At 37.9% G+C, this 23,749-nt stretch overlaps 1 protein-coding gene across 4 annotated transcripts in view; it reads left to right on the top strand.

The window, feature by feature from the left end:
- Nucleotides 1-23,749, top strand: part of SETDB2 (SET domain bifurcated histone lysine methyltransferase 2) — a 111,591-nt gene that overhangs the window by 70,090 nt on the left and 17,752 nt on the right. For 2 of the 4 annotated variants that reach the window (XM_054586329.1, XM_054586328.1), the window contains exons 1-3: nucleotides 7,292-7,441; nucleotides 14,155-14,276; nucleotides 20,084-20,191. In XM_054586329.1, coding sequence (XP_054442304.1) covers nucleotides 7,348-7,441; nucleotides 14,155-14,276; nucleotides 20,084-20,191 — 324 coding nt within the window. In that variant the 5' untranslated portion in view covers nucleotides 7,292-7,347. Of the gene's footprint in view, nucleotides 1-3,366; nucleotides 3,727-7,291; nucleotides 7,442-14,154; nucleotides 14,277-20,083; nucleotides 20,192-23,749 lie in introns of those variants that run through there. The other 2 variants (XM_054586330.1, XM_054586327.1) reach the window with 2 other exon arrangements.

The raw sequence follows: 23,749 nt of genomic DNA, 5'->3' as shown, positions 1-23,749 counted from the left end.
CAAAAAAATCACAGTGGGACATAGAATAAGTTTCTCTTTTGAGTCTTACATAATACAATAGATCTAATTCAGAGATGCCTCTAATAATTTAAAAAAGTCATATGGAGGTGTTTATGTTTTACTTACTTTCAGTAAGTTTTGAGTGATTTAGTGGTTTAGTGAAGAAAACCAGTACCTTTATCAGAATATTGCATTTAACTATCCTTTTTCTATTCCCAAACCTTACTCATTATACTCTCTAAGAATGTTTGAGATATATTTAATAATATTTATTTTCATTTATATAAAGAAATACTCATGATTCCTCTGATTTTAAGGTTAATTGACACTTAAGACTCCTGTCATCTTCATGATAAGGGGTATAATTTGTATTATTAGTCATATCTCCTGTGTAAGGTGGGTTTGGCATTACCTTGTGGCTTTCCCATTAGACTTTTACCCTACCCTGCTTCTTACGATCAGACATGATTATGAAAGAATGTATGGTCCTAGAAATCCTATAGAGGAAAAAAACCCCTTTCAACCTCTAGTCCTGTTGTCTATATAGTCTCTTCTGTCTTTGGTGAACTGGACCATGTGGAAGTCCTGAATCATCTCAGTGAGAGCTGAGCCAGGCCCTGCTGTATGTCTCCCTGATCTCTGGGCTTCTCTTTGTCTTTGCTTATCATATCTAAGAGAATGAAGAGGAGTCATAGAACAAGGAAAAAGACTTTGATCTCCTCCACACATCCTTTGGAATGGTCCACTCTAGGACACTGACTCTGGAATAAGGCCTTAATTATCCTCTTTGATCTGTATTAGAGCTCTTCTTCCCTGTGTGGTGGAATTAGTGGGATGGGCAACCTTGACTTTTCCATTAAAATAAAGGTGAAGGAAGGGAAGCCTGAATGGCCCTTGATTCTCAAAAGCATTCCCTTTGACATCTTTAAGGTAAGCTCAGGGCCTCTTATAATGTAACTTTTGAATGGTTTGAAATTTATGCGCAGTGATAATTTTACAGGTAATTCAGCTGTCTTGAGAAGAAAAAAATAGTCTTAAGTTAGAAATCTTTAAAACCAAAGAGGTTTTTCCTTGCTAGGTGAATCTGTTAATTTGGTTTTTCTTTTTCTCTCTCCTAATTAGGAGACTACTTGGTTAACAAGAAATAGAATCTCCTGTTCCCTTCCTCTGTTCCCCATCTGCTGTTCTCTATTCTACTTTGACTACTTCTACACTGTTGCCAATCATGTCAGGAGACCCATCAAAGAAGGATCCCCAGCAAAAGACTGCTTTATTTCCCATCAGTTATGTTGAGTGGTGGCTGCACCAGCACAATTCAGCTGGTTTCACCTCTCCCAATCAGCACATCAGCAAGGTCCCTCTCTTTGTAGGAGGCAAAAATAAGTTCTTTCCTTTCTTCTCTCCTTCCCTCCCTCCCTCTCTCCCCTCCTTCCTTTCTTTCTGTCTTTTCAATTTAATTTTTCTACTTAGATTATACATTTACATGATTTAAAAATTTAAATAAAATAATAAGCCATGCAGAATATAAACATATAGCTAAACAGAATTCTGTTTCAAGGTAGCTCGCAGCCTACCAAGTAAGCACCATGAGTAAAGTTCATAGGCCCCAGTTAAAAAATGTATGGACAGGAAGTTACTATCATTGAAATTATATGCTAGCCCACATTTTCAAGGAATATTGTGGAGATTAAATTCTTTTATGAATCTGGTGATAGATGAATGTATGGAGATGGTTGCAGATGGGCAACAGAACAATATTAGAATGGTGGTTAATAGGAGGAAATAGTATTATCATGTGTAGAGGTCTTGGAACAAGTAAATAATGGTTATGTTCAGCAGAAAAATCAGTTTCTTATATACCTCCCCTTTTCCAAAGGGCCTGTTTTGATTATGATATAAAACTCAGTTTGTGTATAGTCTTCATATTAAACTTTTGTTGAAAAGAACATACCTTTAGAGTTACTATACCCCCATTCACCCTGCCCCCACTCCACCTTATATAGTAAAATAATTTTTATTACTTTCTTGTGTTTCTTTATACAAATACAGGTAAATATAAATATGTGTTCTTACATAAAAGACAGCATATTGTAGTTACTGTCCTATACTGTGTTTTTTAAATTAACAATATACCCTGGAAATCTTTCCATATCAGGACACAGAGAAGAGCTCCTTATTTCTTGTTGGTTTATTTTTGTTTATAGATGCATAGAATTCCATTGTGTTACTATACCACAGTTTATTTAACCAGTTCTCTTTAGATAGTCTTATAGTTTGTTTCCATACTTTTACTATTAAAAACAATGCTTAATGAATAATCTTATATATAGATACATGTGCAGATGTATCTATAGAATACATTATCAGATATGGGATTGCTGAATCAAAAGATAAATGCATTTATAATCTTGATAGATTATATTTAATAGGGGTTTATAGCATTTTGCATTTTTACCAGCAAGATGTAAGAGTGTCAGAACAGGCTTTTCTGAATTACTATTATTAACAGAATTGTAGTGAGCTATGATATTTTACATATTAGTCAACAAAGAAAAAGGGAAAGAAACAAAAATAAGTGAGCTATGTTGGAAACAATGGTACTCAATTCTTCAAAGAATAAGACATCAAACTTTATGCTATTTCTAACCTCTCTTTTAATTTTTTTTTAAACAGCATAGTTGTTGCCCAAATCTTTTGGTACAGAATGTTTTTGTAGAAACACATGACAGGAATTTTCCATTGGTGGCATTCTTCACCAACAGGTTTGAAATTTTTTGTGATTTAATTTTAAAATTGTGACTTTAAAAATAACAATAGAAGGAGAAAAAAAACTAGAGAGAGGGACAGGATGGGAGCAAAAGAGAAGAACAATGTGAAAAGATAGCTTCTAATATCTGGTACTCCAGAATATTCTGTTATCACAAACTGTTTCTATTCAACAAAATTTTAAACAGCTGAAATTTCAGTTCTTATTTTTTCTTAGAATTAATGCCTGAAAGAGCTAAGAATGGCAGTTCTCACCCAATTCAGGTCAGGGGATAAATGGTACAGACTGCTACAACTTTGTGAAGTCAGAACTATCCCTACCTACCACACTGCAAACCTCACCATATCACTGGGTTCCGCTCTTTGCAAAACACACTACCTTTCCTCATGGATATTGACAGATTTTTTCTTACTTAGGATTTTAGTAGATTGGAAATAAAACTTAAATGATTATTCTTTTAGTGAAAGAGCATTCTTACTATGTGGTTGTCAGAATAAACTGTATTTTTAAGGATAGTTAATGATGTTAATATGAAAATTGATATCAAATTTGGGTCATTCAGGGCAATTTATCATTATTTTTTAATTTTTACTTTCTAGGTATGTGAAAGCAAGAACAGAACTAACATGGGATTATGGTTATGAAGCTGGGACTATGCCTGATAAAGAAATCCTCTGCCAATGTGGGGTTAATAAATGTAGGAAAAAAATATTATAAATCTATATGTAATGCCTGTTCATGAAATTAGCTTATAAAGCTGAAATTAGAGCCCCACAAAAGAATACTCAGTTGTCAGTGGAATTTAGTTTGTTATCATCAAGAGAATTCCTCTCAGTGTACCCTTGTCAGGGGGTTCATATGTGTGACTTAGAAATGCTAGGAACATATAAGGACATTTTCATACACATAGGGTATCTCTCTATTCTTACTGCTATTTGACTTTACATAAGTAGGATGGAAGTGTATATTTTATATGAAATACTACTATACAATTTGTAACTTATTTGTAAATTAAATATTAAGAGAAACAAATGTCACATAGAATTCAGTTGTTTTTGTTTTTATTATCTTTGAGTTCATGGACCCAAGGGGCCACATTTCATGACTTTACCTACACAACTTACTTATATTTAATTCCTGGTAATAATTTCCCATTATGAGGCATAAGGTGGGCAACAGAGTGAGGAATATAGCTCCATAAAGTGCTGTCCTGTGAAGCCATTTGAGTGAGAAAGGGTGAGAAGCTCTTCTGTAAGAATGATTTGGGCAAACTCTTTGAAGTGAAGCTGCTTTCCCACAGATTCTCTTTACACCTTCAGTATAAACACAGACAGGAAAAGAGGGAATAGAAACCTGAAGGAGTTGGAAGATTTTTGTTCTAGAATAGAGCCATAAGAAAAGGAAATCTGGAAGCTAGTCAGACTTGACTTAGGCCAAAAGGGATTATGCTGGGCAAGAATTTCATTTAAAAACAAAACAAAACTGAGCTGCAAAGTCTGATATATCCCCTTGGATTCTTCTGGGCATGACATACAAATTGTTTTTCTAGAGAAAAAGGGAAGGAGTTAGTTTTGTATGGGTGATCATTTATCTGTTGGAAAGGGGGATGGGAATCTCCAGGAGTCAAAACTAATTTTATTCTTAACAAACATGTATATATTTTCCCCTTGGACTAGGATGGGAATAGCAGCTCAAACATGAATAATTAAAAGTAGTTCTCGTTTTTGAGTGATTATATGTTTATTTTTTCTTTGAATTTGATTCTGGTTTTAGTTTGGTTTCCTTTCAAAGTTCATTCTAAGTTTAGACCCAGTTTAATATTTTTAAAGATTTTATGTATGTATTTTTTAGAGAAAGGGAAGGGAAGGAGAAAGAGGGAGAAAAACATTGATGTGAGAGAGAAACATCAATCGGTTGCCTCTCTCATGGGGACCATATCCGCAACCCAGGCAAGTGACTCCACAGGGAATCAAATCAGTAACCTTTTGCTTTGTGGGACAACACCCAACCAACTGAGCCACACTGGTCAGGGCAGACCTAATTAAATTTTTTAAAAATATTTAACTAGGTGACAATTTAAATTGCAAATGTGTTAGAGAGTGGGAAACCGAAGAATTAGGAAAAGGAGCAAAAAATTATAACCCAGCAACCTATAGACAGATGAGGAAAGTTGAGAAGTCCATTTATTCACAGTAAAGATTCAGGAATTTTAGTCAGTGTATAAATAAAGTGAGGACACTTGGTCAGTATGGAAAATATTCTTTGGTTCACAGGCCAACACTCAGTCCACTAAGCCACACCAGCCAGGGCAGTATGGGAAATAGTCTTGTGTAGAGATCCTGATGTCTTGATCTGCTTCAGTCTGTATTGGTTCACAGCTGTAATCTTCCACCAATGTCCTAGAGATTCCCTTTGTCTCTCATGTCAGATCTGTTTAAAGTTAAGTCCCATTATTTCCCTTTTCCTTGGTTTAGTTCCACATGTTGGTGAAACACATCCTTCAGTATCTTTTGAAAAGAAAAAAATGAGGTAAATATTTTGAGACCTTTCATGTTTGAAAATGTTCTTATACCCTTATATTTGGTTCCTATTTTGGCAGAGTATAGAACTCTTGAGTAGCCTCCATTCCCAATTTTGAAGGCGTCTGCTAAGCCTTCAGAGTTTGAAAACATTCATGCTTTGAAAACATTTCTTGCTCTGACATCCAGGATGACTATTGGAAGTCAGATGCTGTTTTGATCTTTTTGTATCTAAAACTAGTTTTTTTATCTCTATTGAAGTTAATTCCATTATTTTGTCCTAAAGTTCTGTTCCTAGTAAGGGTCTCTTTTCATCCCTTCTGCTAGATACTTGGTGGGACCTTCCAATCTTTCAAACTTTGTCCTTTAGGGAAAATATTTTAGAGAACTATTTCTTTAATGATTGCTCATCTGCTCTCTTTCTAGAATTCCTGTTATCCAGATGGTAAGTCTGCAGGATTGGTTCTCACATTTTCTTATCTTTTAATTTCCAGCTCTGTCTTCTAGTTGTATATTCTAGATTTCCTGTACTTAATCTTCTGACTAATGTGTTTTAGTTTTCTGGTCTCAGATTTTTAATTTCCATGTGTACACATGTACATACATATGTATATTTTCTTCCTGCATATTCTGTGACCTCTAAGTTTGATTTCTGTCTTCCCTGTGTGTTTCCTCTGGTCTTTGACTTTTGTTATAGGCTTTACTCAGTGATCGTAGTAGTCTACTCCTGCTTAAGAGTAGAACACTAAAATCCTGAAATTATAAACAGAGTGGTAGAAGGTGTTCTTCAATTGTTTCACCACAACCTAGCTGAACTATTGGGTTTCTAATTCAATCTCTTTAGGACTTTCTGTGATACAGGCCTAATTCTGAGATATTATGGTTTGGTACTATCACAGTAATGAAACGAGTATCATAGTAAATTAAGTGGTAATCTTTTTGCTAATGGAGGGTCTTGCCTTTAATTTGGGGGGAGGGGGCGGACCTGTGAAGTGAAATAAAGCTAAGCACAATAAAATGACGTATGCCTGTAACTCTTCCACTCACCTGCTTAAAATGCAAAAATACTTGGCTGTAAGAGTCCATTCTTTTCTCCTGTTTTGCAACCCCATGCTTTTGCTTCTGTAATCCATTTATGTAGTTCTCAAGACTATCCAAGTCATCCTTTTTAATACTGTTTTTCTCTTCCACCATCCCCAACTTTCTTCCTTTCCTCTTGAAAATTTGCTTGAACTGCAAGATCTCCAGAAGTTTCCTTCTTCCCTCCCTCCCTTCCTTTCTTTTCACCCGAGGATATTTTATTACTGATTTTAGAAAGCTGGGCAGGGGAGAGAGAGAAACTTCCATTGATTGCCTCACGTGCTTGCCTGGGATTGAACCGGTAACCTAAGTATATACCCTGAAATGGGCTAGAGCCTGTAAACTTTTTGGTGTATGGAAGATGCCCCAACCGAGCCACCAGGCCGGGGTGAGAACTTCTTTTAGTTCCTCAGCAGACCACCATTATATGCTACTTTTCCAGAACAACTTACTTTTCGATTGTAATTTATATACATTTATGTTCTCTACATATGTACTTACTAACATGCACTGAAAACCTTCTATGGTGCAGTGTACCCCATGGGTGCTAAATAAAGTCGCGACTGGAGACTGGAATTACGGTTGGTTTATTCTGCATCCGTTTATGACACACACTGGCCGGCCAAACTCGATGTTATACAATTTGTAAAAGAAACAGGGAACCTCAGAAAAGCAGGCATTTCTCCAACTGAACACGGGGGTGGGGGGGCTTTGGCTACCTTGTAAAGGGGGCAGGGTGGGGAGCGCCTATTCGGTTAAAAAAGTAACTAAATTCAGACTCCGGTCTGGAGAAGATGCGAACTCCTGTTTCGCAGTCAACGCCATCTGCAAACTCGATGCGGCGTCTCTTCTCGCTGGGGGCTTTCCGCTGAGCAGAGGAAATCAGTCTCGCGGGTTGTACAAAACCGAAAAGGCTGCCGCCGAACTTCCGGAAGCGAGAGCCTTGCGCGCAGCCGTTGGGCGGCGGCCGGGAGCGCAGCCATGGACCCAGGGCCTCCGGCCTTACCTGAGTTTTCTGAGTTGGTCTCCAAAGCCAGCTGGTCTGAGGCGCCGGACTCGTCCCTCTACCCCACAGGTGAGTACCGTGGTGGAGTTGCGGGGGAAACGGGGAAGGCAGGGCGGGGTGGGGCTGAGGGCTGACAGGGTCAGGCAAAGACAGGTTTGGCCTAGGATCTCACACTGGTGGCGGCCCTTTGGAGCGCTGGGCCCCAACTCAGGAGCCGCCAAGGCCGCTTGGACGGACTTCGCTCTGCAGTTGTGTGGTTCCCTGAAGTTCACTCCACGGACTTCACCTCCAGTGGCAATGGGGCGATTCCACAGTGGCCTGTGTAACTTCCGTTTACTTCTCCCACTGCTGATGGGACAACCCATTGTTATTGTCCTTTTCTATTACGAAGGTTGGCATCAAAAAACCGAACTGAACTCCAGTGGGTTTTGTCTCCTTGCGCGGCTCCACCCACCTGAGAAGTTCCTGGAAGAAATGGTCCGCTAGCTCTCAGGAAGCAATTTAGAAAGTTTCCCCAGAGAATGTGATTTTTTGGAACCATATCCTCCTCTCCATTTAGCAGTCAAGTCTATAACGACTCTTTCCGTGAATGAGGCGACAGTTTTCTGAGTGGGCTTTTTCCTTTTACATAAACGGGCATACAGTTCCTACCATGTGTCAAGTTCAGAGATGAGTTAGGCAGACGCTGCCCTAGAGAATCTAATAACAAAGTCGTATATGACCTGGTAAGCACCACGGAGGCACAAACGAGGGGCTCCTAACTTAACCTGGTGTTCACAGAAAGCTTTTTGGAGGTGAAGAACTGAATCTTAGTTTTAAAGGGCGAGTCAGTCAAAGGTAGAAAGGTTTGAAGGGTGTTCCAGACAGGGGATGACATGAATAAAGTCATTAGCCACAAAATATCATACGTGACAACCACAAGTCAAGCAGTGGAATATTTCATTCAGCTAGTATGTGTATGGAGTGCAAGACAAGGAGTTATTGGAGGTGATGTTCTATTCTGATCTTTTCCTCAAACTCCAGATTCATATAACCAACTTTATCAATGCCTGGAATTGTTTCACCAGAACACCCACATACAGGCCCTGCTGTATGCCTCCCTGATCTCTGTGGCAATTCTGGTTATTTTTTGTTTTTAAATTTGTTGTTATTCTTTTGGTTGTGCGAGGAGGCAAAGTGTATCTACCTACACCCAGTTTCATTACTTTTATAATAATTTCTCTGATTTACAGTGTACCCTATGTCCTGATCTGATCCAACCTCTGCCCAGTGTGATGATTCTGCCACCATTCACTGCCTTATGGGTCCTCTAAACCCCCAAACTTGTCCCTGATTCAGGGTTTTTGCATCTGTTTTTCATTTCCCCACCATATTCAAGTCTCTGCTCAAATGTATCATCCACAGCCCTGCCTGTCCATCCTATTTAAAAGAGCATCACACCCCTGCCTGACCCCTACCATCAGCCCTTCTTACTCTGTATCTTCTTCCCATGCAGTGTTTTTCTTTTCAAAGTACTTGAAGAAAAACTGAAGTTGGGGTGTTAATTGTCTCTACTACCAGAATTAAAGTCCACAAGAGATGAAACTCTCATCTTTTTTTCTGCTTTATTTCTAATGCCTAGAATAGTTAAGTACATGGCAGGTTCTCATAAGTATTTATTGAAAGAATGAATGGGCTTGTATGTACCACCAAAGAGCTTGGCTTCTATTTTACAGGTGATTGAGAGGGTCTTTATCAGGAGAGAAACTTGGGCAGATGTCCATTTTCGATAGATCTCTCAGGCAACAACATGAAGAATGGAGTGGAGTCATGACAGAGATACAGAAGCTGGGAGATGAGATTACCAGAATGGACCAGGAGAAAGATAATGACAGCAGGCTAGTCCACCTTTCACACTGCTGCCAGAACACTCTCTTTAACACAACTGTGGGTGCACACATACACATACATATATGCATACACACATATGTGCCTATACACAGGCCATGGTACTTTGGGTGTTAATTAGGACTTGTTGGCTGCAAATTGTACAGAAACAATTTGATCTAATTTAAGCAAAAGAGGTGCTTGTTGCTGGGAATCAGGGAGACCAGACTCACAAGTCCTAGGAGTATGGATGCCTTAGCATTTTGAAGAATGGGCTAGGAACTAGGACCTGAATAGCCATCATAAACTTTGATAGCACCCTCTTCTCTTATTTCTGCGTCTCTTAGCATATCTACTTTGTTCTCTTTCTTCGGTCCAGTTTTTCTGATAATGGGATAGAAGATGGCTTTCTTCACAGCCTCCCAGTTTTTACATCTTCAAGAAACCAGCCCAATCCAAACTAAAATCTATTCTGAATTCTGTATATCTGGGAGATGAGCAGGTAGGTCTTCTGGGGCTGTCAGGTTTGCCTAGGGAAGTGGAGTCACATAGTACAAACATCCCTGTGTGTGACTGTGAGCTAGACAGATACCCTAAAGAAGTTCACTGAACATCCTACTTCTTGGGTGCCTACTCCCCCTCCCCCACAACACATTTATTTATTTTTTCCTGTTTATACATTCTAAACCTGTTTCAAGTTATGTGTTCTGACTATCCCAAATACATATTCAGTCACACTTCTTCCACAGTTATATCAAGTCATGTCACTCAGAGACAATGATAAAGCCGTTCATTTTCCAAGTTCATTACCAAGCCTCTAGGTATTTTCTACTCCTCTTCTGTTTTGGTCTTCATCCAATTGAAGTATGCTGTCAGTGGACTCTGATAAAACTGACTTATCCTACACATCTGATATATAATTAAAGAACTAAGATAGTAAACTGCAGTAAAAACTATTAATCATAGGAGAAAAAGGAAGAAATTTCCAAGCCAGCACCATGAATTGGTTGCCAGTTTACAACACAGACCATACTCTACTGGAAGAGGATTATAAATGGAATTACAATTTCAGTGAATCTCATTCCATCAGTTTTACTCAAGTCTTTAGTTGTAGAATGAATGCCTACCCCAGATTCTGTCCTTTGGATGGATTGTCCTCATCTGGTGGGCTTTAGGTCATCTCTGGGAAGAGGAGCATTGGGAAGACACCCCTGACACTCCTGCAAAGGCTGTGGCTTTAGCAATCCCTTTCTGGCTAGAGCTGGGCCTGAGAGACCAAGATTTCACTGTGTTGGTTTGAGTGGTTATAGTTCATGTGTCACTGCCTTGTAATTTTTCTCTAGCTTCATTCTGTAGGACCTTTCTTGGCTACCAGTTTCCTTTCTGAGAATTCTTGTCAGGTCAGTCTCTGTGAGTCCTCAGTCCTGCTAGAACCCAGTAGAAGGACCCTGGGAAGCTGATCTTCCTTGTTCTTAGCATCAGCTACTGATGGAGACCAATGGACTCTTCCTAAAACTGTCCCAATCCCCATGATACATGTTTGAGTATTTATTTATAATTCCTGAGTTCAGATGGTGAGGGATATCAAGTTATCCAAGTGTATTTGGTCCATGAGTTCCAGGGAACATGTAGCAAGCATTCAGATAGCGAGGGATGCCTGTCTATGTAAAGCCTCTAATGTGACTTCCCCAACTACAGAAGAGTTATGTACATCCTCCCATTGAGAAGAATAAGCAGGTTAGAAGAGCCAAGATCTTTTAAGAAACTGTGATGAGGGGATGTTTTAGAAGGAAAAAGCCATTAGGGGGAGCCTGTGTGTCCTACCTTGGGTTTCTGTCCATCAGCATTGGAAACAAACTCTAGGTCACAGCGCAAGAATGATGTCACCGCCACTGTATTCCCAGGTACCAAGACCCAAGGCACCTGTGAACTTGGGAGTACAGCTCAGACAGGCACAGAGTCCCCAAAGTAAGCACAGGGGGCCATGCTTAGGTATCAGAGACCTGACAGCCCAGCCTCATGCAGCACACTTGTGTGAAGGTCCAGCTTTGCGGATGCATGACGCCTGTGTGAAGGTCCTACTTTGCACAGGAAAGAGTAACTAAAACTATGGGAAAATGTCTAGCCCTTGTACAGCAAGGGGTGTTGCATATTCTGTCAAACATTATCCTATTATTTTATCAGGGGATTTTAGTACTAGTAATTTAAGTGTCTAACACTTTTTTTAGCTCATGCTTTACAGATTTTAATATGAGTGTTTTTTAAATAATACAGTATTCTATCAAAGTAGACTTTGGCTTGAGGTGAATAAAATATTGGGATTTTTTTCATATTTTCATAATAGAATGGGGGCATTGTGTTGTCAAATTTAAAATGTATTCTAAAGCATTGAAAATTGTAAAGTGTGGTATTGTTGGAGAAAGTGACAGGTCAATGGAACAAAACAGAAGTGCAGGAACAAGTCCAAATATATGTAATAATTAAATATATGAAAAAGAGATTTTAAATCAGTGGTTACCATTATGAAAATAAGTTAGCATTCTATCCTTCTTTACAATAAAATTAATTTCACATTAATATTTTAATGTAAAAAATAAATTAAAATTTGAGAGCATAATAGAGGTGTTTTCTAAGTTATGTCCCCCTCAGGAGTAGAAACTGTAAAATAAAAAGATTATATAATTTCATCAAATAAAAATATTTAAACATTCTCTATATCAAAGAACCTTATAAACAAAGTTAAAAGACCACACATATGACTAACAAAAAGTTAATATCCTGAATACATGATAAATCAATAAGAAAATAGTGAATAACCCAATACCAAAAAAAAAAAATGGGCTAAAGACATCAGTGCCAGAGAAGAATATGCAATACCACCCTACAGTATATTTAATTTGTAATTACAGATTATGATCTACTTCTCTCTGTACTTTGTGTTCTTTCTTTTGGTGTGGTCGTCTCATATTCTGTCCTAGCTATAACTTTATATGGTTTTAAATTAGGTAGGCAGATATCCTCTCTTTTTTTTTTTCAAAGTTTACTTCAATGTCCATGCCCATTCTTACAAATAATCTTTTTTTCCAAGTTCTTTAACCTTCTTGGGAATTAAGTTGAAATGATACTAAACCTAAAACTTATTTGTGGTAGAATTGACAGCATTATAATGTTCAGCCTTCCTATTCAGGAGCACAATTTTTTCCATATATTGAAATTGAGCTTAAAACAATTAAATCATCATGTTATTCCCCTACTCAAAAATCTTTCCAGGCCGAAAGATTTTTCATCATCGATTTTTCAAATTCTTTTCCAGCTTCCTTAACACAGGTTCTAATCTTCAGACCAGCTAGTTTTCTGTCTTCCAGCCAGACTATTTCTTGGCATTTTCCCACATCATTGCTTCTGTCTGCAAAATCCCTTCCATCCTCAAGCCTGTCTCCAGGTTGTACCTGCTCAAGGCACATGTCCTTGACAAGACTCCATCCCACAGGAAGGACTTCCTCCCCTATATCCATAACATATATTGTATTTCCCACTCAGAAGTTATATTACTTTGTAATGTTTATTCTGTTATTTTTCTAATTGCTTTTTGGTCTCCTGTTTATTTTGTAAGCTTCTTACAGACAACAATTATGTTTCCTATTTCTTTATGGCCTTGGCTGAACTATTAGGCACATATGGCTACTGAGTGCTTAAAGTGTGACTCATCCAACTGAGATGTATAAGCACAAAATATGCTGGGTTTCAAGACTCAGTACAAAAGAATGAGTTAATTTTTATATTGATTAAATGTTGAAAGGATAATATTTTAGATATAGTTGGTTGAATTAAAATTAATTTCACCTATTGCTTTCTGGGTTTTTTAATAGAAATTTTTCAACTATACCCAAGACTCACATTTCTGACTTGAATTATGTTTCAGGAAATAGAAATTAATTAAAGAAGAAACTCATTGTTAGGAGAAATAAATGCTAGCTCCAAAGTGCAGTCTTCTGTCTTTGTGAAATGCAAGATCTAAAATAAGTGAAACCAAAAGATCTAACACTTACAAATTACAAAAAAGGGACTTTTAGGAACCACTTAAGTGATTAACGTCATCTAAATTTAAAATTTTCACCATTAAATGGTAAAATCTCTGTTTCAAAACTAAAAATGTTTTCTATTAAAACCAAATGAATAAGAGGATGAGCAATGGAAAGGGCAAAGAAATAGTAAATGTACTTATGGCCAAATTATTAGCAAACTCATAGATTAGAGAAGGTTACTTCTCAGTGAGAGGCCATGTAGGATATTGGGAACAGCTGGCTTTTTCCTTCTTCTTTGCCTCCTCCCTTTTCTTCCTAGTTCTCCTCTTAGTTTTTTCCCTTTATTTTCTTCCTCTCTTTTTTAAAAAATAAAATTTCTATCTTCATATATCTTTCCTAACTTATTATAATGCTAGATTTAAGCACATTTAAATTAAGGTATATTGCTCATTTAATTCTTTAATTCACTAAAGATTTATTTTTTAATATCATATGACATTGTAAGGAAAAATTCTTTACAGATAGCCAACTATTTATTGAGTACACCATTGTTTTCTTGTTGATTTGTAATGACAGTAATAATTATTGAGAGCTTGCTATGGGCAAGGCAATGTTTTGAAAGCTTTGTCTAAACTCCTGCTTGTGTTACTTTAATAAAGATTTTCTTCATGTTTAGACATTTGAAATAATTTCTTTAATGTTTTCTTTAATTAAGCTATTTAAAAAATACCATGTAAATTGCTTTTCCACTTGGGTCCCAATTTCTTTTTCCCTGGGAGTTGAAAATCTCTCATAAAAACAAGTGCCTTCCTTCTACTTTAAGACTAGTGGAGGTGTTATTGAGACCAAGAAAACCACTTTTCCATTTCTCATCAGGGATGCTACTTATAGGTGTCTTTCAGGTTGCAGAAAAGATGGAAAAAAGGACATGTGCACTTTGCCCGAAAGACCTTGAGTGTAGTGTCCTGTACTTTGCACGATCAGAGAACATAGCTGCTCACGAAAATTGTTTGGTAAGTTACTTGAAAACACCTGAATTCTTTTATGGAAGGACATGTCAAAATAGAAAAATGGTACTTTGAATACAGAGAATGAAGAGTTGGCCATGGGTTGGGCTTTTAAGTGGGAATTTGCGGAGCACATTCTTCTTACTTTTTAAATTGTTTTAGATCTTAGTACCTTAAGATTACATTTATTTATAACTGATACAACACACAAGAATTATGAAAAAGCTTTTGAAAACAAGTGTTAATGAAATGTTTCAAGTACAACAGATACCCATAGACAGTTCAACCAAATTTGCAAAATCAGGACATTATATAATATTTGTTTTAGCTTCACATTTTCTAAAGAAATAAAACACAGATAGTTAAGGACCCTCTACTCCTCTCTCTTCCCTTCTCTCTATTTATTCTGAGAGATAATTGCTGTCACAAACTGGTGTTTCTTATCTTGTATTTTTAATTTTATGCTCCCACCACATATATTTAAATATTTATAAACAAGATATGATTGTTTTGCATGTTCTTGGACTTTATAGAATTTCTCTCAAATCCTGTGGATCATTGAGATTTACCTATGGTAATAATAAACAGAGCTCTGCCTTTAATTTTAAATGTTATAGTATTCCATTTCATAACTAAGTATTCTCCTGGCCAAGCAGCATGATGTGAGGGAGGCAGGGGCTGTGCTCCTGCCAGGGGGACAGCTTTCATCTCCCCAGGTTCCTATTTTCCCAACACCTCCTGGCTCAGTTCCAGCCTTGGAGCCCTCTCACCTGTTGGTGAGTCTACAGTCCCTGAAACCAGGTGGGACGGTTCCCAACAACAAACATCCTTGTGTAGGTCTCCTAATTCATGGAAGAATTTCTCTGGTGTAGGGACATAGCAAAAGCAGCATCCCTGGGTGCAGGAAGGGAGCCTTGTGCACCTCACTGTATGTTCTAAATAGCCCTCTACATTAGACTTCTACCATTGTTTCAGAGTCATTTCTCTTCTTCCTTGCCAGCACTCGATATTATGAAATTTTAATTTTACCCTCTTTGATGAGTGTGAAGGTGTCAACCAATGGGTCATTGCTGCCAATTCAATGCCAACAGGAATCCCCAGTTTGGGGTGTGGTGAAGGAGGAAACTTTATTTTTTAAACAGCTCAATTGTGTTACAGCTCAATTATGAAATAGCAGAGCTGTGGAACAGCACTGCCGTGAGGCAGCCCTGAGACAAGGCCCTCTTCAGTTAGACAGCTCTGCTCTGCCTGCTTTGCTCTAATAGGACATCTTCAGTGTCTTCAGTCTTGGATGGAAAGGGAAAATAATGGTCTCCAAACCAGAGACCTATACAGAAAGAACTTCCTGGCCCTAGTCCCTGATTGGTCCATCCTCATGCAGTTGAGAATGCCAAATCCTCACAGTTTAATTGGTCCAAAAGCACCATCCTACCCTTGGTTGGTGTGGCTCATTTGATTGGAGTGCCATCCCGTAAACTGATTGAGGGTTCGACCTGGTTCAGGGCACATTTCTAGGTTGCAGGTTTGGTCCCCTGTCAGGATACATGCAAGAGGCAACTGATGGTTGTTTCTCTCTTATACTGATGTTTCTCTTTCTCTCTCCCTCCCATCCCCTCTCCCTAAAATCAATAAGCATGTCTTTTGGTGGGGATAAAACAGACAGACAAACAAACAAACAAACACTGTCCTGGTTGGTCAGAATGGAGCTCCTCTGATTGGTTGGTGAAGATGCAAACAGATATAGCTGCACAGCTCTGATTGGATGGGGAAAACCTCAGTCCTATTGGTTGAAATAGGATTCCAGGAATTCCTTTATCAGGGCTGGCTCAGATGGCAAAACACAGTGCAGACAGACAGTTCAGTGCATGAGACAGACAGCTTAATGCTGGCTCTTCCCTGAAGTGAGGTTTACATGAGGAGACCCTGCTTAGAAATGGCTGCTACGCTCTGGGTTTTTTGTGTGTTTTTTTTTGTGTGTGTGTTTTGTTTTTTAAATTTTGAGCCTGCTTGGCCATCAGGATCCTTTCTTAGTAGGTATCTTCATTCTGAGTCTACAAAGGTCTCTTATTTTCACCTACAGTTCTTAGATTACTACTGGGCTTGAGCCTTGTTTGCTGTGCTAATGTGTGGTTCTATTTTTCACTTCTGTGATGTGTTCATGGACTACTTTTTATCTTCGAGATGTTGGTTTTGTTTATATGTACTTATTTACATATAAAAAATTGTAATGCTTCACTATATATGTTACTTTTAATTTTATTTATGGTGTTTTCTATCATACAGAAGTTTATAATGTAATTAAATTCACCATAATTTTTCTTTATAATTTGTGAGATTATTTTTTCCCCTAAGAAATCCTTTTCTGTACTAAGATTCTATTTTTTTCACAAAAGTTTCAAAATTTGGCTTTTCTCATACCTTCTTAGTTTAACTGGATTCTGGTATAGATGTACTTTTATTTTTATATGATTTTTTCCAGCACTGTTTATTGAATAATCTATCCTTTCCTCACTGATTTGTAATAATAATACTGATAACTATTATTATTGTTCAATGTTCACTAGGTGTAAGGTAATGCTCTGGAAGCTTAACCTACATTAAACTATTACTCCTCATAACAGCCTTAAGGAATAGGTATTGTTATACCCAGAGATAAAACTACTGAGTCACAGAGAAGTTAAGTCACTTGCCCAATGTCACAGAATTCTCACCCAGACTTTCTAAGTCTAAAACCCTCATGTTCATCCAATGTGGTGACGATATAGTATATGTATACAGATGTGTTTCTGGCTATTGTGTTCCATTGGTCACTTTGTCTATTGGTGAACTGGTACAACACTATCTTAATTACTATTATTTTAGATAAACCTTGGCTACATTTTTGTGTGTCTGTGCTTTGAATTTTGGAATCAGCTTACCAGGTTTTATAAAAATTCCCATTAGTATTTTAACTAGAACCCCACTGAATTTATAGATCAATTTGGGAAAAAAATAGTCATCCTTATGGTACATGAGTCCTTCTATCCATTAACAGGTTCTGTCTTTCCAATTATTCAGGTCTTCTTTTATGAATTTTAGAAATATTCAATAATTTTTTTCTATATATGTCTACACCTTCAGGTTAGGCTTATTCCTGGGTTTGTTTTGTTATTATTTTCCTAATACCTTTTTAAAATGAGCTATTACTAGTACATATAAAAACTATTCAATTTTTATTTATTAATCTTATATAACAGTCTTATAAACATATTAATTTTAAAAGTGTCTAAATTCATCTGGATATTGTGTTTGGACAAGCCTCATCTGTAAATAAAGATGATAGTTTTCCTTTTAATTTTTGGGCCCTTCAATTTCTCTTTATTGTTTTATTCTTCTAGAACATTATGTTATAATAGTGATTAGAAGCTTTTATTTATTTATTTAGTGAAGCTTTTAAAGTAAGGAGCCTTGTCTTGTTTCTTATATTAATGGGATGCTTCTAAGGTTTTAAATTTGTGTATACTTTTTTTAATACTTCACTTTATTAAAATAAGGACATTTCCTTTTATGTCTAGCTTACTAAAAGTTAAATATTGAATATTATGAAAAGTTACACATACAGTACAAAGAATTTTTTGTTGGAACCATTTAAAATTAAATTGGGATACTTTTCTCAAATACTTCAGTGTGTATTTCCTGCAAACAAGGATGTTCTTTCACATAATCATGATATAACCATCAAAATTAGGAAATTAACATTACTACCACCAGATGTTTAAACCCCTTAGGTTTCATGTAATGTCCTAATAACTTTCTTTATAACAAAGGATTCTAATTCATGGGTTCCATATGGTTTTCATGTCTCAAATTTTCTTTTTTTAATTTGTTAGTAATATGTTACGTGCTTATTTTCTGCTGTTAAGCCATTCTGACATCAATATTTTGATCATGATATTTTATTCTAATATACTGTTAATGTTAACTTGTTATTTTTAGTTAACTTCATTGGTATAATTTATATAAAACAAAATGCACCTGTTTTAAGTGTACAGTTCGGAGAGTTTTGTTTTTTTTTTAAATCCTCACTTGAGGACATGTTTATTGATTTTAGAGAGAGAGAGGAAGGGACAGAGAAAGAGAAAGAAACATCGATGCAAGAGAGAAACATCGATTGGTCGCTTCCCGTACACGCCGACCGGTGATTGAACTCGCAACTTAGGTATGTGCCCTGACCCGGCATGAACCTGCAACCTTTGATGTACGGGAGAAAGCTCCAACCAACTGAGCCACCCGGCCAGGGCCAGTCCGGAGAGTTTTAAGACATGTATTTACTAATGAAACCACCACCACCATGAAGATACAAAACATTTCCATTACTGCAGAAAGTTCCCTCATGCTTCCTTGCATTCATTTCCTTCCTACCCCCAGTCCCTATAGGTTGGTCTTGTCTTTTCTTGAATCTCAATGTGAAAAGAATCCTACAGTAGGTATTCTTTTGTGTCTGGCTCTTTTTGTACAGTGCAGTATTTAGTCAATACAGATTCTTCCATGTTATTGAATGTATCTGTATTTTTTTTTATTCCTGCATAGTATTCCATTGTATGGCTGTATCTCAATTTGTTTATCCATTTACCTGTTGATAGACATATGTGTCATTTCCATTTTGGGGATATGAGGATAAATCTGCTATGAACATGTATATGAGTCTTTGTATGTGGGCTTATCCTTTTATTTCTCTTAGATGAATACCTATAAGAGGAATGCTGGGTCATAAAGTAAGTTTATGTTTAAATTTAAAAGTGATTGCATCATTTTACACTTCTACTAACAATATGTAAGGGTTTCATTTGTTCCATATCCTTGACACTTGGTATTTTCAGTCTTTTTAATTTTAACAAGTCTAGTGAGTATATTTTGGTATCTTAGTGTGGTTTTAATTTGCCTGAGGATTATTGATATTGAGATTTTCTTCATGTGCTTATTAAACAGTTCTTTCTGTAACTCTTTCTATGAAGTGTCTGTTCAAATGTTTTGCCCATTTTTAATTGAATTGTTTGTCTTATTATGAGTTGTAATAGTGTTTCCTATATTCCTGATTTTGAATATTTTCTACCAGTCTCTGACTTGCCTTTTTGTTTTCTTATCAATGACTTTCAAAGAACAAAAAGTTTTAGTTTTGAGGAAGTTGAACTTACTAACTTTTCTATATAGTTTCTGTTTTTTCTAAGAAATCTTTGCTTATATGCCAGTATCACAAAATTTTTGTTCTTTGTGCCCTTTGTTACTTGAGCATATGTGTAATGTTCATCTTTAATTTGGAGGTAGGTTGGATTCTTTTGGTTTCAAGTAACACAAAGAAATAAAAGGGGCTATGTGATAAGGTTGCTGGGGCATTTCGTGGCTCCTGAAAGCAGACATGAAGGCAGGTCTAAGAAACAAGCACTGGAAAGCCATTAGGAACCCAGGATGTCCTTTCTAGCCCTTGTATTTGTTTTTTCCTCTTTGCAGACTGGCTTACTCTGACCATGTGGTTCAGAGCCTCTTCTACTTTTCTAGGATAGGGAAACTGGTAGTTCCAGCTTGGGGTCAGAGCCACAGCTAGGTCCAGTTAGCCATTGGTGGTTGGGGTTCTGAAATAGAAAACATGCCTGGGGATTGGGGCCACTTCCAAAGAAAAGCAGGGTGGCTTGTGGTCTCATCACACACCCCAAAAAGTGGTCACTGTTTTACTACCTTCCACTCAGGGTGAGTACTTTTTTGTACAATTTTCTGACTTGTAGCTTTCACTATTAATCTGTGCCTTCTCTGGGCTTTTTCATTTTCCCAATCTGCAGCTGTATTCTTCAGCACTTGTGGAATGTGAGGATCATGATCCATGTAATTATGATAGAAGTTTTGATGTGGAAGCAGTAAAGAAAGAAATCTATAGAGGAAGGAGGTTGGTAAGTATAAGTGATTTTATTGCTCATACAAGAAGAACAGACCCTTGAAGGTACCTTAAAAAGAAAGCCTATTTGATTGATAAAACAGGAATAGAGGTGCAGTTTGGAGAGCTGAAGGAAGTGGGACCTTTATTGGAAACTCAGATTGGCTAAACATTTAATATTTTAAAATAAGTGACAGAATGCTTCATCAGTCAAGTAGATGGGAGTTAGAATGTTTTTGGCTGTAAGTAGATGGAATGCCAACTCAAATTGGCTTTAACAAAAAGGATGCTTATTTTCTTACTTGGCTAAAGGAGAAACTGACTTCAGGATTGGTTGATTCATGACTCAATGATGTCATCAAGGGCCCATCATGCTCTCTGCCCTCCTATCCACAAAATCGGCTGGTCCGCTTGTGTTCATAGGATGGCTATAGGCAGCAATTGAAACATTGGGCTTTTTTGTTCCTATCTAGGGAAAGAGAAAGCTCATCCCCAAACATGGAATAAACTCTGAGAGTTTAGTTGGGCTGCACCCCTCTTCTTCAACCAGTTGCTACAGGTGACTGTAACTAATCAGGATCTACCCTTGGCACTGGGGTTAGCTCCCCGTGGCAAGGAAAATTGCTATGTACTTTTCCTACTGGGTCCATTACATTAGGCTTCCTCTATGAAAGGCCCTTCACAGTTTAACACGTAATACAGCAAGTGTTAGTACCTGAAGCCCCTTACCACGACCATGGTAAGGTTAATGATCTGAGAAACATTTGTTTAGCCCTTCCAAGGTGTCAGTATATATGTGGACAGTTTCTGCACAGCTTGATGTGCTTTGAGAAGAATCAGCATAGGGTGCTCAGCAAGCAAGCACCTCACTGCAGCTGGGGCTCAGGAATTCTTCCTAGTTCGGTGAAAATGAAGATGAGGAAGGGGAAATTCAGAGAGAGAACAAGATGTGCAAAAGTGTGCAAGACAAGAATGGCATAGCATGTTTATAATACTGTAAGCATATGATCCTCCCATCTCTGTATTGATTTCATTGAATTCCATAGGATGTCTGAGAGTGCAATGAAATTATTCCCTTGTTGTTAGATAATGAGTTGATTATGGTTTCTCACTGTAACAACTAATGTTGCAGTAAACATCTTTGTATATATATCTTTGTGTACTTGTTTGAGTGTTGCATATTCCTGGAAGTGGAATGGTTGAGTCAAAGAGAATGCTCTTAAACATTTTAAAACATGCTGACAAACTGTCCCCCAGGACGGTTGTACCACTTTATACTTCTGTGCATAGTGGATGAAAGAGCACTGCTCACAGCCCTTGACAAAAATGAATATCCAATCCAAACTTATTAATTTTTGCCAATCTGAAAGAATATTTTATCTTGCATTTTCCTGATCACTGGAGAGATTGAACATTATTTTTCTTTAGGCCTTTCCTATCCTCTCAGCTCACCCAGCTCCATCAGTTCTTCAATGGTATCTTTTCAGTCAGTGGCTCCACATCATAGCCATGATTCCTCATTAGAGTCACTCTCTTCCAAACACCCTGGACTCCCTCTCCCCACCGCCCACTTTGTTACTCTCCTTGCAAAGCCCCAGCCCCAGGGAAATGCATCTGTCTTGTCTGCATATGCTGAGTAGCACCTACACTTGAGCAGTTAAGAACTGGAGAAAAACCCCCAAATATGTTGACTGACCTTACTAGAGTCATGGCTACAGACCTCAGATGGACCTTCAATACTTCACTCTCCACATTTACTGCTTCATATTCTCATCTCTCTTTAAAACCTCTCCCAACATCAACTTCCAATTTTAAGTTAATTACTACACCTGATTTTTAATAGACTTTATTTTTTAGAGCAGTTTCAGGTTCACAGAAAAATTGAGGGGAAGGTTCAGAGATTTCCCATATAACCCATGCCCCTCACATGCACAGCCTTCCCCACCATCAACATCCCCCACTAGAGTGTACATGTGTTACAAAGTAATGAACCTACATTGACAGATTATGAACACCCGAAGTCCATAGTTTACATTAGGATTGATTCTTGTACATTTCTTTTCCTGGTTTTTCCTGAGAAAATGACAGCTATTCGATAGAAACTCCTACTATCCAAACCACCAATCACCTACCTCTGTCCCGCCTGAGCCTCCTTCCTGTGAAAGCTAACCCTCCTTTTTGGACTTTGGGACCAGTCCCCTCCCCTTCTTAAGGAGTAGACCCTTATGAACATGATCAACTGATCATGTTGTCTAAAAAAAAAGTCCCTTACACACAAAAAGCTTGTCACAGTGTCACTTCTCTGTCCTTTGTTGATCTTTTAGCAGTATTCATCACACAGTAGCCTGTGCCCTGCATCTTGAAGCACTTTATTCTTTTGACCTCCTGGACACAATCTGCTAGGGTATCTCTTACTTTCTGGCTGCTGTTTTCTTGGCACCTTGGCTATTTTTCCTCCTCTGTTCAACCTCTAAAGTTTGGAGTATCCAGTGCTCTGCCCTGGGCTCCTTCCTCAATGTGAACAGCCTTCCTACATGACCTCATCCAGTTCTTGTGGCTTTAATACCATACTTACGCCAGTGGTTATATCTCCAACCCTAATGGCCAACCTTGCACAGCTACATGGATATCTAACAGCATCTCATGTTAAACTGCTGAAAAAGAACATAGTTCCATCCCCTACATTCACATATATACAACCCATCCAAACCTGTTCATTCCTCACCTCAATAAACAGCACATTATCCGTCCGTCGTCATCTCATCAACCTTCCGGCCCAGCATGGAGCCCATCAGTGCCACACTACAGACCTTGTATCCTCCACTTCTCTCTGTATCACTGCTCTGCTGTGTGACATCAGTGGTCTCCCTCTTTTGGAAGGTCACTGAACACTACTGATCCTTGTTTTGCTTTCTCTCCTGCTCATCCTTACCCTGGACCATTCCCCACGCAGCAGCCAAAATAGTGCCTTAAAAATGTTGCTCAGTTTATGCTCCCTTTGCAGGAGGATAAAACCCCAATTTCATACTCTAGCTCTGAAGCCCTGCATGACACAGCCCTTACTACTCCTTGGATCTTATCTCAGACTCTCCCCTTGCCCTCCTCTCTGCTTCAGTGACACTTCAGTCCCCTTGCCCCACAACATCCTTCCAAGTAAGCTTGCCAGTGGAGAAGCTCATTCTTGCTTCCAGAACAATAAGGTCTTCTGCTTAGAATGTCCTTCTCCTTGTTTTTTGTTTTTTGGGTTTTTTTTCTCATGCTAAGAGCTCTTATTATTCACATCTAAGTTTCTTTATCATCTCTTCAGAGAGGCCTTTATTGATCACCCAATCTGAAGTAGAGTGTCACCCAGTGACACTGTGTCACTCCACCTTATGCTAATTTTCTACAAAGCATATATTACTGTGTTTTTAGATTTGCTTTATCTGATCATTTTCTGTGTCCACTAGAATGTTAACTCCATCTGGGCAGGTAGCTTATCCACTATTGTTTCTTCATCTAGAACAGTCCCTGCCACATCACAGCTACTGAGTAGTTTTTAAATGAGTGAATGTTTACTAGCCATTGTATTTCT

Source organism: Pteronotus mesoamericanus, unplaced genomic scaffold, assembly GCF_021234165.1.
Source record: "Pteronotus mesoamericanus isolate MK-2021 breed Mesoamerican mustached bat unplaced genomic scaffold, CSHL_Meso_final contig_94, whole genome shotgun sequence".
NCBI lineage: Eukaryota > Metazoa > Chordata > Mammalia > Chiroptera > Mormoopidae > Pteronotus > Pteronotus mesoamericanus.
Note: the sequence above shows the minus strand (reverse complement) of the source record. Positions and strands in the feature narration are given on the sequence as shown.